Source organism: Brassica rapa, chromosome A08 (assembly GCF_000309985.2).
Source record: "Brassica rapa cultivar Chiifu-401-42 chromosome A08, CAAS_Brap_v3.01, whole genome shotgun sequence".
Taxonomy (NCBI): Eukaryota; Viridiplantae; Streptophyta; class Magnoliopsida; order Brassicales; family Brassicaceae; genus Brassica; species Brassica rapa.
The window spans coordinates 21,783,291-21,801,246 of record NC_024802.2 but is presented as its reverse complement, the minus strand read 5'-3'; the positions used below and the strand labels follow the sequence as shown (position 1 = coordinate 21,801,246).

Sequence of the window (17,956 nt, the reverse complement as noted above, 5' to 3'; positions counted from 1 at the left end):
CTGATTCTCTGGAGCTAATTGATCAATTTGATTTGTTTTGGCTTTCTTTGTAATTAACCAAACTTACAAGGTCTCAAAAAAAAACATTATAGTAATAAAAATCAAAGGGGTTTGTCATCTGAAACAGATATGTAAAAGTTTGGTTGGAATGTAATGGAATCAATCTTCTTCAAGATTGATAGAATCCTTGAACTTAGCATACAAAACCTTCTTGAGCTCTGCCATTTGCGAGACAATAGATTCCTTCTCTTGTTGAAGCTTCTCAAGGCTTTTGCAGGTGGCCTCTTTCATCTCCTCTATCTTTGTTTCCACCTCTTCCCTCGGCATATGAGCAAACACTTCTCCGATCTGAAACCTCACCATCTCCTCATCGGAAAGGATCAACTCGTTCCCCGCATCCTCTAGATTGTCACACTTTTCCTAAGTTATAAAAAAAATAAAAAATTCAGACATTGAGTTTAACTACAAGAGTTAGAGGCATGAAAAGACATGATTGAGAATTATTACAAGTAACAGATTAATTAGAGGAACATTCTAATTAGATTCATCAACAATGGATGTGTCTTAATAACCGATTAGTTTGACCTATTCTCTAGTCTTAAAACCGTAGAATCGAGGCAGAAACTCAAATTTAAAATAAAATAAAAACTTAAAATAAACGTTTTAGAGAGGAACCTTTGCGAATTTGATATCGTCTTCGAGTTCGTGGAACCTGTTGTTGAGACGGCTGAAGGTGTTAATGTTCTGTTGGTCCTCCCATGTCACTTGCATCTCAGATCCACTGCTACTACTCTTCCCCTGCACATTTATCAAATCATTCATTAAAAAAAACCAGAAACTTTTGAGTAATCGAGAAAACAATTACACTAAGAGTTTGAGAATTTTATGTTACTTGCTGCATCATTTTCGTTTCTCTCGCCGATTGGAACAAAGTGAATAGCTTTTTTTCTCGTCTCTTTTCTGGTTGTGTTGGGAACGAAATTGACAAAGGGGAATCTCAAGAGAGTGTAGCGTGTGTCCAAGTGGACCTTTTTGTCATTAGAAATGAAAAAGCCCAAAAGATACAATGATGTTGTCCGAAGCCCATTTCACATAACCTTTTTTCCTAATTTTCTTTTTCTTTTATTTTAAACGATTTTTACTGGCTGACGAAAAAAAAACGATTTTGATTGCATTTTGTCGTACGTGTTTAGTATTGCATGGAATACTATAGGTAGTAAATGTAGTATTAGCATATTTATCAGTTAAAATGATCAAACACTTAAGAAAACATACGTGAAACTTATACATTTTAAAGAAAATTAACCAGCCACCTATTGCAAAATTGCTTTACGTATGTAGATTTTGCATATTACAACCCAAACATATAAATTATTATATCCCTAAATAAATAAAGTATTTATCCAATAAAAAAACAATTTAACATAATGCGTTTGTTTCTTTTGTTTAATATTAGGCTAATAACAAGAAATAGTTTATAGAGCATAACGTTTAAATTAAAATTGCAAATCTAAATCAAGAAAGAGTTGGTTATTCCAACAGAAACCATATAGAAGAGTTCCAGGATCTCCCCAGGCATTTAACAGAGGGAAGAGACCATTAAATATGGCAAACGAAACATGCTGTACTAACTGCAACAACACATAAAACCAAACAGAATCAATCTCCCTCTCCATCATTCTACCGTTTATATATTTTGCTCCAGACAAGAATAGTTTCTGAGGTGAGGGAGAGAGATCTCTAGGGTTTTCACTAAATCCTTGGAGTCAGTCTCCTTCTCCATCACAAACCATTTATCTCTGTGCGGTTAGCATACAACTTTTGCTTCTGTTTAAGTCCTTTTTCTTCTAATTCTTGCATACAAACAAGGCAAACATGCAGATATACACATGACCTAACTTGTACAACAAGGCACAGATCCCATATGATTTGACTTTTTGTGATATATATACATATATAATCATTAAAAAAACAATAGTGAAAAATGGTGAGGGTTGGTGAAGCATTGAGTGTATCACCCTCATCGTCCTCATCTCTCAACGAAAGCGATGCTGAAGAGCTTCAAAAGATGTCACTAGAACCACCGAGAGCTAAACCCAAGAAACGTCTCTCGAAGCAACTCTCAATGCTGGAGACCAAAAGAGACAAGGCATGGGAGCGTCGCCGTCGCCAGATGCTCCATCACCTCGAGATGAAGCAAATAAACGAAGGAGGAGATATTGACTTAACGGACGAGGACTTGAGTGAGCTCAAAGGTTCTATTGAGTTAGGGTTTGGTTTCAACGAAGAGCAAGGACAACAACTCACAACTACGTTGCCTGCTTTGGACCTTTACTTCGCTGTGAACCGTCAGATCTCTCCGGTTTCTACACCAAGCAGCGGTGGATCTTCGTCGTCTAGACTTACTTCCCTTGGAGAAGGTTCCTCCTCCTTTGGTAGTCCTATGAGCGACTCGGAAGGATTGAAATTTATGTCTCCAGGTAACTTTTTTTTTTTCATGTTGCCGCATTTTTATAAGAGATCTTTAACTCATTTCTATTTTTTCTTCTATAAATATGAGTTTTTGCTACAATAAATTCCTGAATAATATATTTTTCTATTATAAGGAAATGTTATATTTTGTCTTTTATTATAAAGACAAAATAGCATTCATTTAAATAAAAAAATATATAACATTAGTTCTACTATATATAATAGAGGACTACTAGAACAAAAACTCATATTTATTTTAAAGTTCCTCTGTTATATAAGAAAATTTAGAAATAGAACAAAAAAAAATATAAGATGATTTAAACGCATTCTGTTATTTAACATGTATCATCGTATAAGTGTTGGAATGATATAACTTACTAAAAGTAAACTTTCAGGAGATAACCCCCAACAGGTTAAAACGAGGCTGAGGCATTGGGCACAAGCTGTTGCATGTTCTGTTATACAGTATAATTAACCAAAGAAGTGAGACAAAGGAAGTGTTGTGATATTATGGCAGCTAACGAGGGTTTATTTAAGGAGGTGATTAAGACAGAAGAGCAAACTATTGAAGTTACAAACTAAAAGAAGAATTGACAAAGATGCATAAAGGTCTTGGTTTGTTGTTATCCAACTTTTATTTTCACCAAAGACCAAGAGTAATTCTATTATAGATATACTAGGTTTTTGCTTCTAAATTTTTCCTAACAAACTTCTTTTCTAATATCAAAGAGAAATATACTTCTTTTGTTCGGTGAGAAATAGACTTCTAATACAGAAAACAATGATGAATGTCTTGTTATTTTTCAAACTCGAGGTTCTTTATTTAACTTTGTTTACTAAAACCAGCAAAGGAGTATCAGTTTAACAGAGGCTTAAGCAGGCTTAAACTTTTTCACCATGTTATTATAGGCGAAAAAGTTACATCAAGTTAACAAAGTATCAATTTAACTAATTAAAAAATATATAATGAAAACTTCAACACTCCCCCTCCCCCTTCCACACACACACATACATACAAACACTCTTCACACAAATCCTACAAGAAAAATCATAGAAAATGCAAACCAAACCCACAGAAAATGAAAATCCACAAGGACAATATAAACACCAAACCCCAAAACAATATGAATCATTCCTGAATACTGTAAAATATTGAGATTATTATTGTATAATAAAGGGGGAAAGGCCATGAAGAAAATGCTGTACAGTTTGCTTAAGTTTTTTTCACCAGTCTTGGCTTCGTTTATATTCTTCTGCAGTATCTTCTACACAAAGTTATCTAATAAAAAAAAAAACAGATATGAAAACTAGAAATTTGTACAACAATGAGATAACTATAGAGGACATACCTTTGTGATTACAGGTAGAACCGGCATCAACACTCTGTATGATTATGTCTTTTCATGCTGAGGGTTTGCAAATGAGAAGCTATTTCCTCAACAAACTGTACACCTTCACTCCCATGCCCAAGAGAACTCACAACATGCTCTAAAAAATCAAAGTCTCCCTTCAGCTTCTCTACTCTCTCACGTAGCTCAGAAACAGACTCTTGCCTTGCTAAGTTATCAACATGAGCCTCACCATCCACATCTTCTTGCACCATGTTTTCAATCTTCTTCAAACAACTAGTGATATACAATCTCTCCTCATCAAAACCACTTAAACAGTTCTGTACCTTGTCGCTCACTCTCTCAGTCACATTCTTGCTCCTGAAGTAATCAATCTCAGCTTCCAAATCCTGAATAACCTTCTCTCTCTCAACAAGCAACTCGTTAAGTTTCTGTATCGCCTCCAAATCATACTCAGCCTGCTCCTCCATCATCCTAAGGTTCTGCAAAGCCTCCATCTGAAACGTAGCCTTCTCTTCCTGCAGCCTCGTGATCATAGCCATCGCTTGGTTCGTAGCAACCGCCGAAGCGCTTCTCTCTTCCTCCAACTCTTTGTATAAACCGGTGAGAAACTTCCTGTCGTGATCAACCTGTCTTTTCAACCTCTCAACCTCGCTTTCTCCTTCTATCTCGCTCACGGAAACACCTTCTAATGATAAGGTGCTCTCGTTTCTCTCCAGCATTCTCTTTTGGATCAGCAGCTGCATATCTTCATAGTCTAGGTTCTTTGTCTCCTGATCAACAATAGATATCCTGGGGCTTATACGAGAAGCTGAGATTTGAGTGAGTAGTGCTTTGAGGTCTTGGCTGACTCTAGAAGTGTCTTTACTCATCCATTGCTCTATATGTGCTTCTCTATTACTCTCGTTGTGTACAATGATGTTTTTGTATGCATCAGCAAGATCCAGCAACTCACCACCTCCTTGCGTCCACTCACCTGAGTCAAGGTTTGTTTCTGCTGCCACTGACATTGAGTTGAAAGAAGAGGATTCTGAGTCAAGAGCAGCTTCTGTGTGAGAAGCCATCTCAGACAATGTAAGAGATGTTTCTTCCTTGTTGTCTGATACACCTGATGAAAATGTATTTATTTCATAAGAGACTAAAAACTATTTCACAATAATTTTAATCCTATAGGAGCAATGGTGTTGAGAAAACTTACAGTTAAATTCATTTGAATCTTCAGGGATAGATTTTGTAGATTTTGAAGGTGATACAACTACATATTCAGATTCTAGAGAGGTCATATCAGCTTGGTTTGTGTCCTTCTCCTTTGATGTATCAACATGGGTTTCAGCTGTAGTGAATGATTCAGGAACCTCTTCTGGAGATGTTTCATGGAGGGGCATAAGTTGAGTTTCCTTTAAGACATGTTCAGGATTTGTATCAGAATCTGATGATGTTGAAGTAGTGACATCATTGAGGCACACGAGCTCAGCCTTCTCCATCAAGGCATCTGCAGGACTTTCCTTCGAATCTGGTGTTAAAGAAGTATCTTGGAGGTGAAGCAGCTCCTCCTCCTCCTTTAAAATAGCTTCTCCCATTAAGATATCTCCAGGATTATCAGCTGAAACTGGTGTTGAAGTAGCATCACTGAGGCAAACAAGCTCAGCCTCCTCCAATGAAGCATGTGCAGGACTTTGCTTAAAATCTGGTGTTAAAGAAGTATCTTGGAGGTGAAGCATCTCTTCTTTCTCCTTTGAAACAGTCTCTCCCATTAAGACATCTTCAGAAGTTTCATCCGCAACTGATGTTGAAGTAGTAACATCATTGATGCAAAGAAGCTCTGTCTCCCCCATCAAGGCACCTGCAGAACTTTCCTCACAATCTGGTGTTACAGAAGTATCTTGTAAGTGAACCAGCTCTTCTTTCTCCTCTAAAACAGTATCCTCCGCTAAGAGATCTTCATGAGTTTCAGCTGCAACTGATGTTGAAGTACCTGTAAGCTCTGACTCCTCTATTAAGATATTTTTAGGAAGTTCCTTAAAATCTGATGTTAAAGATATATCTCGGAGTTGAATCAAATCTTCCATGCCACGTGATGCTAAGAGAAGATGATCTAATGATGTGATCTCTTCTTCCTTTAACACCTCCTCTGATATTTCAGGCACAACATTGACTGTAATAAGCTCACTCACCTCCAACAAGGCATCTGCAGGACTTTCCTTAGAATCTGATATTATAGAAGTATCTTGGACCTGAATCAAATCTTCTTTCTCCTCCAAAGCAGCTTCAGAATGTTCCATGGCTCTTGATGTTACAAAACTATCATCTAATGAAATGATTTCTTCCTCCTTCAACACCTTCTCAGATGTCTCCAGGTCCACATTTTGAATCCTATGATCATTTTCTTTAACCGCAACACCTTCATCTTCTGAAAATACATCTTCTTGTTCTGTATCTGAGTGAACCTTGAGCTCAGTGTACCCAACATGAGGCAAATCATTGAACCTGACACTTTTCTTAGGTGTACAAGTTTCTTTCCCGGTTCTCTCATCAATAACCAAACCAATCTTGGCTAGTGTTTCCGGTTTAGCCAACACCTCACCAGTAGAATCAATTTGTGGTATCCACAGCTGATTACAACATGTGCAGTGTCTTGGACTTGTGCTTGGTTGGTCATCCAACTTCCCAACCAATAACTTGTAAGTTTCAGCATTGGACTTACTGGTTTTATCAAAAGAGAGAAGACAAGTTTCACACATCCCACGGACGTCAACGAGCTTGCCATGAGCGTGACAGTAAACCAACGACGAGATTTCTGATTTGTGTTTGGAGCAAAACATGTCCCAATGAGATGTCTTCAAGTGTTCTGTCCTCCCTAGGATATGATCAAGCCTTGAGCATATAAGACATGGAGACTGGAGCTGGGAGTAATCTGCAAACCTCGTGATCACGTAGGTGAATATGGAGTTAGCAAAGAGCATGACCATGAGTAGCCACTCGTTGAAGGCTAGTGCCAAAGCTCTTGTGAAACTCCTTGAAGTAGTTTGAGATTTAATCTGTGTAGTATCCATCTTGTTGGTATAACATATAAGATAAAAATCAATAATAGCAGGTTTCAAATCTGCATTAACGAGATGCAAATCAAATAATTAGTTAAGACAATAAACAGAGACAAGAAGAGAACGTTGACTAAAACTAAAACAAGCATACATAGAAGTTAAGCTTATGATCCTTGTCTTGGTCTATTTTCCACAGTAAATAACAACTTTTCCAAACATAAGTATTTTTTTTTTAATAATTGGACTACTCTAGATCAAGTGTTTCCTACAATAAAGAGATCTGAAAGAGAAATAGACAGCTCAACTTACAAGTTGTTCAAAAAAAAAAAAGAAAAAAAAAGACAGCTCAACTTACAATTTTTTTGGGGGAAAAAAGAAGAAATCAAAATTAGAATAGAACGATCACACCAAGCTAGCTTAAGAAAGATGTACTAAAAGAAGATGAATAGTAGCATCAAGGGGCACACAAGTTTATATGAATCAAGAACAAAAACATAAGCTTGGTTCTCTTATCTTATATGTAAAGGAAACTAACCTTTTGATCATGAGGTATGAAGGATGATCACCAGAGTCAGTGGGAAGTATATTTCTTTTGGATCGAATGTTTGATCACAGAGTTGAAAGTACAATAATTACAAAAGCTACTTGCTCTGTTTTGTTTGATTCCAAATTTATATTATTTTATAACAAAAGAATACCCAGAAAAGGAGAACCCATACATAGACCCAGCTAGGACTGACGTAGTCAACACTCAACAATAAACCTCGAATTATTAAATTAAACCCAAAAAAAAATTATTCATTTTGAAACATTGAATGAGATGAAAGAACTTTTGTGAACGGCTTCTCTCTCGACTTCCTCTCAGCCGCCGAGGAAAATAAAAAAAGTTTAACAGTTCTATCTCCGGTCCGGCTACGTCCGGTGACCGGAGGGTCCCCTCTTCCTCTTTTACTTTTTTTTCTCTTTGCCTTCTCGTTTTTTCTCCAAACCCTAAGGCGAGATACGTGCTGTTCTGGCTTGTCGGGGTGACTCCGGAGACTTGTCTGGTCAAGGGGCCATCTCACGGCGTTCTTGGAGGAGCAGTGAGTCGTAGGAAGGCGGAATCGAGGCAGGTCGGCTTTTAGGGTTGAGAGGAGACAACGAATCGATTTTCCGTTTTAGATCTCGGACGCTCCTCTCACGCCGAGGGCTTTGTTAGATCTGATTTTCCCTTTTGAGATCTTCGACAAAGCCCTCTCGACGACGGCGCGTGACAACGGCGAGACGTCTCCTCAATGCCGGATCTACCTATCCCTGCGATGGTGAGACGACTGTAGGAGTGACTCAACAGACGACGGAAAGAAGCTGTCTTTCTTCGATGCTCGGAGTTGACGCCCGGTGAGAGTCATGTCGATGGAGCTAGTAAACAAAGGTGAAGCATTTATGGATGAAGCGACAGAGATCCTCATCTCAGCGTCAATGACAGTGGTGTGGTTATGCCGGTGGTATGGTCTTCGCTTTTCTTGAAGTTGCGATCTAGTATACCCAGTCCCGATGTACTAGTCAAGGTTCATCTTTTAGCTTGGTCATGGTGTTTAAGCTTCAGACTATGAAGCACTATAGTGTCAGTCTGGAAGGATTGAAAGTTTGGTCGGAATGCACATATGGTGTGGTGAGAGTTGGTTTAGCAGATTATTCGTAGAGTGGTGGATGCAGTGATTGCTTATCGATTCGGTTCTTAGACAGTGTGGATCTGTCTGTCCGTCTGGTAAGGCCTCGTTTTAGTTGGGAAGGTGGCTGGACTTCTATCTCGGAGGAAGTGGACGCGAAGCGCGTCACATCCGTATCCAAAGGTTGTATGGATCGAGTAACGATTCTCCCTGTTGGGTTATGAAGTCGCAGTGTTTTGGTTCTTGGACGGTATCGTCTGGCGTGCATGTGCAGCAGCGATAAGTCGTGGTGCAGGAGGTGGAGTTATCGTGTGGCGGGCTATGGGCAGCAGCGGCAATTCCCGATCAGTAGCCTTTATAAAGGTTTTAAATCTGCTAAATTAAATTTCCGATCACTATCGTGTGTTTTAGCTTTTATCCAGTATTAGTGTCGAGTATGACCTTTTGTTTTGGTACTTTAAGTTCCCCTTGTGTGGGTTTTAGCTGCCGCTTTCATGTGGGCTCTCGTGTATGGAATTTGTCTATTTATCTCCTAGTTTATGTTTTAAGTCGCTCTGGTATGGGTTCTAGCAGCCGCCTCCATGTGGGCTTTTGTATGTTTTATGGAATAAAATGAAGTACTTTTCCGAGAAAAAAAAAAAAAAACATTGAATGAGATCTATTTGATTGACCAAACCTAACACCAAGGGAAAACAAAAGATAAACATGGTGGAAACAGATTAGAAAATGCTTTGACAATTGGCAGTATTGGTGCTAATTCTAATAATTATACCTTTTTATTAATATAAAATGCTTTTGGTAGTCTTTAAAACGAATAATCCTTTTTATATGGTAGGCAAAGATTGAAAGTGAAGAAGGTGGACGGTGAAGTCAGCTACTAATGGCTGCCGAAAGTAAGCTTGGCCCAAACCCAAGCTTGACCAACTTGTGGTCAGTGTCGGCTATAGGCCCATTTCAGACCTTATCACCGACCCGTAATGGATGAACAAGATGTGATATGTTTTCCTCTTGCATGATGAAATGATAAACGTCAGAAGAAAAAAATAGAGTATACGTATTTTATAAAAATGCTAAATTATTTTCGAAATTTAATGCTTAAAATTATAAGTTTAAGAGAAGAAAGTGACTACCATATTACATATAGCGCCATTATTGGAGGATGCTCAGCGATCATTACGTATGGGGTTTCTCTTTTTCATATACGTTTAACCATCTTTAGTATGGATGGCCTACATTCATTATTATTTCTAATTTCTTCAAATATAAAGATCACACGTTTTCGTGTATATGATATAAAGCCTTAACTTACATCTCTCATTCATCTTTTTGTTATGGACTAAAAGGTAACAATTAACAAGAGTTCCAAATATATTTTCCACATTCCATTAACGTTGATCAACCTCTTATAAACTGATGTTATTTGTGACCAAAAGTTCTCTTGATATTACATAATATTTAACCTCTACATATAATATTACAAATTGATAAATGAGTAGACAAATTCAGATCAGTTACAACTTATGCAGTGATCATTAACTAAATATATATTAGAGAAACCAAAAAAACATATGATATTATGTATTTTGGTTTCTTTATTTGTGTCTATAAAATTAGTAGTCACATTAATAAGATTCACAGGGAGAAAGAAAAAGAGAGAGGGGGACATCTCCTAAATTAAAGCATATTAGAGAGCTCCATCAATGGACTCATCACCTCCATTTGACCACCAGTATTTGTTTCCTCCAAAAGCCATTTCTCAATAAATGTCAATGGTGGAGTAGCATCACCATCACCATCACCATCTTCTTGAACATCATGATCGCATTTAACGTTTTCCTCTGAGTTCTTTGGATGAACATGGAATCCCTGATCCCAAGAACCTTGTTCATATGGAGACTGATCATTGTGATGATCCATGAGATCGTTAGTCCGGTTTTGCGATTTTTGTTCCAAGAAGTTAGCCGTGCTACTCTTTGGGGATGCTCTCATCCAACCTTCTAGAAGGCGAGAAATGTTTTCAGTGCTTGAAGCATAGGTAGATCTATGATTAATAGTGTTTCTTGCGGCTGAAGGTTGCAACGGGATGTTCTCTGAAATGATTCTCTCTTCACTCTCAGACTTGTTGAGCTTCTTCTTCAAATGGGTGTTCCAATAGTTCTTGATATCATTATCAGTTCTTTGTGGTAGATATGAAGCTATGGACGCCCATCTTAAATTCAACCATATGTAGACAATAAGCCAAGTTAGGGTTCATATCATCAAGATTATAACAAAAAGAAAATTTAAAATAAGAAAAGAGATGTTGAGTAATGAGATTACTTGTTACCCAATAGGGCTTGTAAGTGAATGATCATTCCCTCCTCATGAGGAGTGAAGTTTCCACGTTTGATTCCAGGTCTCAGATAGTTTGTCCATCTCAGTCTACAGCTCTTGCTGCATCTCAATAACCCTTTTAAATTGAAAGATATAAACATCAGGACACATATGAAACAACAAATGAAATCAAATTAAAAAACTAGAAGAAAATATGTTAAAGTAATGACCAGTGTTGGTGGGAACAGATCTCCAGTTTCCAGGACCATGTTCTTGGATGTAAGAAACAAGAATGATGTCTTCTTCAGGAGTCCATGGTCCTTTCTTGATCCCTATCTTGTCACAGCATGGAGGCCTCCCCATCTTTCTCTCTCTCTCTAGATCTCTAGAGTTTAATAATGCTTATCTTTATAGATGTGTGAATATACATAAATGAATTTAATGCAATATGTGTATGTATGTATATATGTGAAATTAATTGGGTGACTTAAAGAAGAGGGAAGAACTTTTAGACCTGCTTTTCTTGACAACCTCTTTTGTATCTACCAAGCTCACGAGTCACTCTTCCTTTTCCATTAACTATTTTGCGTAGTCAAATTAACAAAGATAGTTTGATCTCCATAAAAAATGTTTATCTTCTCTAATAAAACGTTACTGAATTTTTTAGTAAACGATCCACCAAGTTTTTTTATCATCGAGTATTGCCATAAAAGGAACTATAGAACATATATATTCTACATAGTGTATCGGTGAAAATAAATAGCTTGATATGGAACTTTAGTTCGTAATTTTACTTATGAACATTGCGGACTTGATGGAGGATTCGTGAATGTATTAACCAAGACTTGCAAGCTATATGACATTTTGGTGAAAGTAGTTGTAATGGGTGGTAAACATAAAGTGTGACATGAAAACAGAAAATTTTACATTGATTTTCTCCATGATTAAAGGGAATCATTCACTGCAACTGGGACATCCTCAAGACTCAAGTTTAGAAAAACTAAATGCAGAATTTAGTGTAACTTGGAACAAAAATAGAAAACCATAATCACACAACTTTTCATATACAAATTAATGATTTTATAAAGTTACATTTTCCTTGCCTCTCTGGATCGATGTCTTTTGTTGTACATGTATCACGCACCATCCGTTGCCCCTTATGTTCGACCAATAATATTACCCATTTTTCTCAAAAGAAATTAAAATTACCATTTACGTTATTTTTCTTGGTAACATACTTTTCATGTCGGATGCTTACAACTATCATTTATCGTTATTATTTTTATCTTTAAAATAGAAAGTAAACGAGCAGAGAAACAGAGCCAAATCATCATAGATCATACCATATGTCCATTTGTGTCAACTAACACTCGACGCTATACAGTCTAATAATTCATCTTAAAAGTGTCTGGAGAAACATCATTATGACCAAAACGAGACCAATCATTAAGTATCCTTCCTTTGTCTATATTTTCTGACTGCACACTTGCTAAGAGATAAAGAGAGAGAAACCAAGCAGTCAAGTGCGCAGACAATACCCGATAACAATGCTGATGAATGCAACCACGCATACAAACAGCAGAGGGAACCCAATGTGCACTTCTTTCACTATCTTCTTCATCCTCATCTCCGCCTGCATCACCATTATTACTTGGTTATTAAAAGAAACAGCTATGTAAGTCAGTCACTACTAACTATAATACTCTCACCAGCTCTTGTTGCAAGCTTTCTCTATGTTGGGAGCTTATAGACCGCTCCTCCATTAGCTTCGAAATCGTTGAATCAGCCTACACCAGATTTTTAACCCGTTAACAGTGTATAGAAGATTTCACCTAAGTTATGGACTTCTATATTTCATAACCAAACCTGTTTTAGCTTGGATTCAAGAGCATTGACTTTCAGCTTCATCTCCTCAATGTCTTTAACCAACTTATACTCGTCCAATGCTTTGCTATTCTGAGCGTCTGTTTTCTGCTGCGAGACAACGTCTCTGTCCCTATGTATCTTTGGTTCTTCAGGATAAGTCACACTCTTGGCTGAGGTTTTTCCATTAGCAAACCCTTGATCCCCGGAAAGATCCATGGCCATATTCGTGGTAGTACCCAAATCATGTGTTGGCTTTATTCCCCTTCCAGCATCTTCATCCTTATGAGACTTAATAGGATCAGATTCAGTTTCTTTTGCCATTTTTGATGTATCGTAGCCACCACCTTTAGTTGCCTTTATGTCATTTTCAATAAAATCCATGACGCCCTTCCTTGGTTGCTTTAACTCATCATGCCCAACCATCCTCGGCGGCTCCTTTACAATCTCACTCTCCTAGAAAAATAAAGATTGTAAATGAACAAACAAGTATAAGAAGCTGCCTACTGGACCCAACAAATGAGAATATAAGCTAAGCTAAAATGGAGTTGGAGTTGGTGGGAAAGAACGACACACACTGCTTGACGATTACTCTTCATATATTACCAAAATCTCAAAAAAAAAAATTGGTTGTGAAGAGGGTAAATACTCTTCTTACATATTGTGGAGGAAGAGTCTCTGATTGACCATGTAATCGATCCTTGGGGATGGAATCTTCAAATACTGATTCCTGCTTCAGTGCCCCCTTAATAGGAGATAGTTCAGGTGAGTCAGAAGCCATCACGAGAGTGACTCTCAGTTTGTTTTCCTCTATGTGTTTGCCTTCCGCTTTGGAGAACTGAAACGAATAAACGAATGAATATACAGACCAAATAACCGAGTTTCGGGATAGAGAGGCTCAGACGGATTACCATGCTAGCAGTGATGTCTTCATCAGTTGTTTCCTCGGGCACAGCAGTACTCTGGATTAAGAACTTGTCCTTGCAAGCCATATCTGGAGGTGGCTCTTTGAAAGCTTGCATAATGACTGCAGTAACATATAACTCGATTAACCCAAAAGCACTGACTGAATTAACCACGAAGGTTACATATAGTGTGAGAAATCATTTGAACTTAGCAATTCCATCAGGAGCAGATACATTTTCCCTTTAGGACAACTACAATGTGAACTCTAAAAGCCTAGGATCCTATGACAATGTCCAAATGCTGTTCAAATTCGAGCGACAAAGGACAAATCTATGAAAATATACACATTCCAGTTCCTTTCCCACGCCAGTAGACATCATGCAACATCTTATCCCACCAACAAAAGAAATGTAGGTGCAAGAAATTCAGTTCGAAAGGACATAAAAAAAAGTTGGCATACCAGAGAATTCACAGGTTGATTTTGGTGCCACAACGCCAACATTTGGACGGACACAGTACTTCTTGGGTGATGTAGTTTTGACCTGTCAAAACACCCAAACCACAACTAATTTTAGGTGTCTTATTCAGAGAACTAATTTTCCTCAGAAATTTTAAAGATATTAGATATCCTGAAGCCGGAAAAATAGAGAGAAGAAGATGGAGAAAAATGTGAGTTTAGACCTTAAAGGCAACAAAAAGATGAGTTGTATTGGTAAGCTGAACCACGCAGGTACTCTGCTTCTTGAGATCAACTACAAAAGAGAGAAACAGTTTAGTCTTAAAAAAAAAATAACAATTACATATTATTTGAAAAGCAAGGCAAAATATCCTAGCTAGTTCCATCTACACAGTACTACACAACACACAGATGCAGCAGCAAGAAGTAGTTTGAAAGTTCCTCAACACAACAAACTATGACAATTCTAATTCAAAGGAAATAATTGACGATTCAGAGAAATCATTATTCTTTTTTTTTAAAGAGAACAACAGTTTCTAGTAACTGAAGTAAAAAAGGTCATTAAGCAAGTGATAAAGAATCAATCTTCTTGACATTATTACCTACAAACTTCAACGTTCGTGGTTGAATATCCAACAACGGCATATTCATGGTTGCTGTGGCTAAACAAACTCGAACTCACAAACTTCAAACAGCTGCCCACTTGCAGGAGGACTCTCTCTCTCTCCGCACCTATGTTAACAAAAATTAAAGAGGATATTATAACACATCAGATAAGCTCGAAAATCACTCAACCAATGAAAACATTTGATACTCGAAACTACATCAAAAATCAGATCAATAGTCCCAATCATAAGACTCTCTCTATGATTAGAACATAACGAAACGTAACCAAATCATTCAACCAGCACACGAGCGAAAAAAAATCTATAAATAAACAAAAAAGGTAGCGATTCGCGATTCAAGTATGCAGGAAAGAAGTGAAACGCTACTAGTTTAAATCCAAACCGCGCGAACTCGCCGGAAGACGCAAACGCTATTTTAGTGCGTTTGATTTTTTTTTGTTTCAGCGATACCGCCGACACTAACTTGTTGTCGGCAACGCGTTTTGCGAGTATCGGGAAAATCAAAACTCCCAGCGTTATATTCGACGACGATCTAATGACGTCATACTAGCTCAACTGCTCATATATTCAAAAACGAGACTAAAACGACGACGTTTTCGAGGAGGAGCATCTCAGGAAAATAATAAAAATCATATCAGATCACACTCATAGATCTTCCAGAGCCCTAGCAATTTCTATTTTACAATCGAGTAGAAAAAAAAAAAAAAGCGAAATTACCGTAGGTGTATCCACGACGAAGAACAAAACGGAACTTGAGATGGGCGAAGAAGCAGCAGCGAGAGCGGTGGGGTTTCTCTAGAAACCTAGAATTGAAGAAAAGCAGTGAAGGTCAAGTCTATATGTGAATGAATGAATGTGTTCAAAAGTATGGTGCCGAGATGGAGATGGTTAACATTTGTTGTACCTAATGCCAATTTCACTAAACAATTTTTTTTTGTTCTGCGGTGGGTTTTGTAACGGGCATGGGTATTATATCCTACTATATAAAAGAGACTAAATTCAAGGCTTTTGAGACTATCCACCTCAGCCAAAATATTCTCATCTAAAAAGAATTAAAAATAAATATCATTTAGAAAATAATTAACTAACATACAACTTTTGATATTTCTAGAAATTTCAAATTTGTAACTGCTAATTTATTAATAGAATCATATATCTATATTGAATTATGTTATATTTTAATAGTTAGACTTTAAGGGTAAATAAATTATTAATTTATAATATATATAATTTATAACATTATATTGTAGTTATAAATAAAGAGAAAATAACCGGGAAGGATGAAGAAGCTCATGTAAAATTATGTAATTAAAATGGTAAAATGGTGAGTATGATGAGGTGAATCTAAGAAAATTTGTTGTACAAATTATGGTGTTTTATTCGTCCACTATAATGATTTAAAATAAAATATATATTCACATAAATAAGTCAATATTTGTTGTTTTTTTTTTGGTAAGATGTTAAGATTATTATTTTCTAAAAGGTTACACTGTTGTTTTTAAACAACTTATTACAGCAATGAAACAAAAACAACCAACAACAACTCAAGGTAAAAAAAGCCTTAAGGAAGTCTTATACAAGAAATATAAAAAGAAGTAGAGAAGATGAGAAAGAAGAACTTACCGGGTAAGAGAGGAGACGGTCACGCATCATACGGTCGAAAGAGGCAAGGATGACTGATGAAGGTGAGGAGACATGACTGAAAGTAGAGCTTGATGACTGGAGTAGTATGTGCATCTACGTTGACGCGAGGTTGATTGATCTAGGCTGCAACAGAGTGTAGATCAGCCGGAGGAGAAATCCAAACTTCAGCAGCAAAAGGCTCCCATATCAAGCGAGAGAAAGAGCACTAAAAGAAGAGATGATGGTGAGTCTCTATTTCCAGATTACAAAGGGCGCATGTTCCTGAGACATTTAATCCCCAACGCCTCAAACGATCCTTGGTTGGCAGTCTTCTCCGCAAAGCCAGCCATGATATAAACGCATTACGTGGAATATGTTTCTTGAACCAAATATTCTTGTGCCAATATGTATTGTTGATAGTGTTTATATTCTTTTCTGACATTAGTATCCATATTTTTTGATAAACTGATCCAAAGAGATTAGTTTGTGGAGCTAACCAAACGAGGATTATAGTGTTTACTTTGGAAAAAGTAATAGGTTGAATGATAGATGGCGTGCGTGCCTTTTCACATGGAAATCTGCACATATATTAAAATTATAAGTTTTGAATCATAGAGAAAATATAGTGTATATGACTGAAGTTGGTACATTCCGAAACTAAAGATGGCTGAAATTCTTCTTTGTCAAAATGCATAGATGTGAATCTTATATGAATAGAGTTCTACATTGCTTATAGCAGTGTAATAAATTCCGTGTGTAAAGGAGAAAAAATGTTATATAAGTGAAAACAAAAATTATGATTTTTTTCTTGTGCCTATAGGCTCTTCGCAATTTGAAGAAGAAAGAACATATTGTGTGAAAATCTTTGGCTCGGTCAAATTTTATCCAGTTGTTTACAAAACTGTTGTTATCTGATTCATGTAATTTTTCAGTGTTGATTTAAAAGCCCAAAAAACCTATCTATACTGACTTTTTTATATTTTTTCTGTGATTTGAATTTAAAAAGAGATAAAACTTTCGATAAGTTATGTAAACTCAGAACAAGTATTTAGCTTTAGAAAGCATTTACATGTTTCAAACTTATAATATATACATATATAATGTTTAAAATTATGCATATAAAACTTGTGTAAAATGTGTCTGAATATGTTTCTCTTCTTTAATGTATTAATCGTACTATATATAATATTATTTTAAAATTTCAAAAAGTTTATGTCACTATCACATACAAAAACCATCAATAAAAAATAAATTCTCCATCTACAACAAAAAAATGAAAAATTATTAACATATAAATTTAAATTAAGAAAAACTAACATTGGAAAAACAAGAAGTTAATATAAAAGAAAAAAATTAATAAATAATATTATAAATAAAATAAATTTCTAAGACATAATCCGCGCGAAGCGCGGAAAAAATCTCTAGTTCGATTAAAAATACATTTATAAGTGAGATTTGCAATTTGGTAGATGCGAAAATATAGGAGAGAATGTGATTGGGTAATAAATGACGCTTTTTAATTAAATTTTGAATGCGAGGGGTATAACACGCGTGAATCGTGATTCTATTCCGATCACCACCAACCCTCTCATTCATACGCCTTTAGCAACACAAAGATATACAGATTTAATTACGTAATCAAATATTCCTAAAGACC

At 36.5% G+C, this 17,956-nt stretch overlaps 5 protein-coding genes across 8 annotated transcripts; 1 reads left to right on the top strand and 4 right to left on the bottom strand.

Moving 5' to 3' along the window:
- Positions 1–15: 15 nt before the first annotated feature.
- LOC103836376 (probable prefoldin subunit 4) lies at positions 16–1,040 on the bottom strand. The gene is made up of 3 exons (XM_009112627.3): positions 893–1,040; positions 676–798; positions 16–420 (listed from the first exon to the last, which is right to left on the bottom strand). The coding sequence occupies exons 1-3, from the start codon at positions 902–904 to the stop codon at positions 160–162; spliced, it is 396 nt and encodes a 131-aa protein (XP_009110875.1). The 5' UTR covers positions 905–1,040; the 3' UTR covers positions 16–159.
- A 231-nt stretch (positions 1,041–1,271) lies between these two features.
- LOC103836670 lies at positions 1,272–3,636 on the top strand. Its single transcript, XM_033276429.1, has one exon. The coding sequence runs from the start codon at positions 1,985–1,987 to the stop codon at positions 2,573–2,575; it is 591 nt and encodes a 196-aa protein (XP_033132320.1). The 5' UTR covers positions 1,272–1,984; the 3' UTR covers positions 2,576–3,636.
- Positions 3,352–9,653, bottom strand: LOC103836375 (myosin-binding protein 1). 2 transcript variants are annotated; one of them, XM_009112626.3, is made up of 4 exons: positions 7,398–9,653; positions 5,020–6,924; positions 3,822–4,929; positions 3,352–3,751 (listed from the first exon to the last, which is right to left on the bottom strand). In XM_009112626.3, exons 2-3 carry the CDS (start codon positions 6,872–6,874, stop codon positions 3,848–3,850), a joined length of 2,937 nt encoding a protein of 978 aa, XP_009110874.2. In that variant the 5' UTR covers positions 6,875–6,924; positions 7,398–9,653; the 3' UTR covers positions 3,352–3,751; positions 3,822–3,847. The 2 variants fall into 2 exon arrangements, with proteins under 2 accessions (XP_009110874.2, XP_033132319.1); XM_033276428.1 differs by lacking the exon at positions 7,398–9,653 and adding an exon at positions 7,014–7,332.
- A 281-nt stretch (positions 9,654–9,934) lies between these two features.
- On the bottom strand, positions 9,935–11,322 carry LOC103836374 (transcription factor MYB60). The gene is made up of 3 exons (XM_009112625.3): positions 11,055–11,322; positions 10,831–10,960; positions 9,935–10,720 (listed from the first exon to the last, which is right to left on the bottom strand). The coding sequence occupies exons 1-3, from the start codon at positions 11,185–11,187 to the stop codon at positions 10,186–10,188; spliced, it is 798 nt and encodes a 265-aa protein (XP_009110873.1). The 5' UTR covers positions 11,188–11,322; the 3' UTR covers positions 9,935–10,185.
- An 803-nt stretch (positions 11,323–12,125) lies between these two features.
- Positions 12,126–15,599, bottom strand: LOC103836373 (vesicle-associated protein 2-2). 3 transcript variants are annotated; one of them, XM_009112623.3, is made up of 10 exons: positions 15,581–15,599; positions 15,394–15,479; positions 14,653–14,782; positions 14,275–14,345; positions 14,054–14,135; positions 13,599–13,714; positions 13,346–13,525; positions 12,691–13,143; positions 12,534–12,611; positions 12,126–12,457 (listed from the first exon to the last, which is right to left on the bottom strand). In XM_009112623.3, the coding sequence occupies exons 3-10, from the start codon at positions 14,699–14,701 to the stop codon at positions 12,344–12,346; spliced, it is 1,143 nt and encodes a 380-aa protein (XP_009110871.1). In that variant the 5' UTR covers positions 14,702–14,782; positions 15,394–15,479; positions 15,581–15,599; the 3' UTR covers positions 12,126–12,343. The 3 variants fall into 3 exon arrangements, with proteins under 3 accessions (XP_009110871.1, XP_018509552.1, XP_009110872.1); XM_018654036.2 differs by lacking the exons at positions 15,394–15,479; positions 15,581–15,599 and adding an exon at positions 15,059–15,163; XM_009112624.3 differs by lacking the exons at positions 15,394–15,479; positions 15,581–15,599 and adding an exon at positions 15,043–15,065.
- Between the last annotated feature and the right edge of the window lie 2,357 nt (positions 15,600–17,956).

Coding starts and splice junctions, on each gene's coding strand:
- LOC103836373 (XM_009112623.3), bottom strand. CDS start 14,701: ATGAATATGCCGTTGTTGGATATTCAACCACGAACGTTGAAGTTTGTA. Junction 13,526..13,598: donor AAGACATCACTGCTAGCATG/GTAATCCGTCTG, acceptor TATTCGTTTCAG/TTCTCCAAAGCGGAAGGCAA. Junction 12,612..12,690: donor TTGAATCCAAGCTAAAACAG/GTTTGGTTATGA, acceptor AATCTGGTGTAG/GCTGATTCAACGATTTCGAA.
- LOC103836670 (XM_033276429.1), top strand. CDS start 1,985: ATGGTGAGGGTTGGTGAAGCATTGAGTGTATCACCCTCATCGTCCTCA.
- LOC103836374 (XM_009112625.3), bottom strand. CDS start 11,187: ATGGGGAGGCCTCCATGCTGTGACAAGATAGGGATCAAGAAAGGACCA. Junction 10,961..11,054: donor ATCTGTTCCCACCAACACTG/GTCATTACTTTA, acceptor TCAATTTAAAAG/GGTTATTGAGATGCAGCAAG. Junction 10,721..10,830: donor CAAGCCCTATTGGGTAACAA/GTAATCTCATTA, acceptor GTTGAATTTAAG/ATGGGCGTCCATAGCTTCAT.
- LOC103836376 (XM_009112627.3), bottom strand. Junction 421..675: donor ACGATATCAAATTCGCAAAG/GTTCCTCTCTAA, acceptor TTTATAACTTAG/GAAAAGTGTGACAATCTAGA.
- LOC103836375 (XM_009112626.3), bottom strand. CDS start 6,874: ATGGATACTACACAGATTAAATCTCAAACTACTTCAAGGAGTTTCACA. Junction 4,930..5,019: donor AGATTCAAATGAATTTAACT/GTAAGTTTTCTC, acceptor CATTTTCATCAG/GTGTATCAGACAACAAGGAA.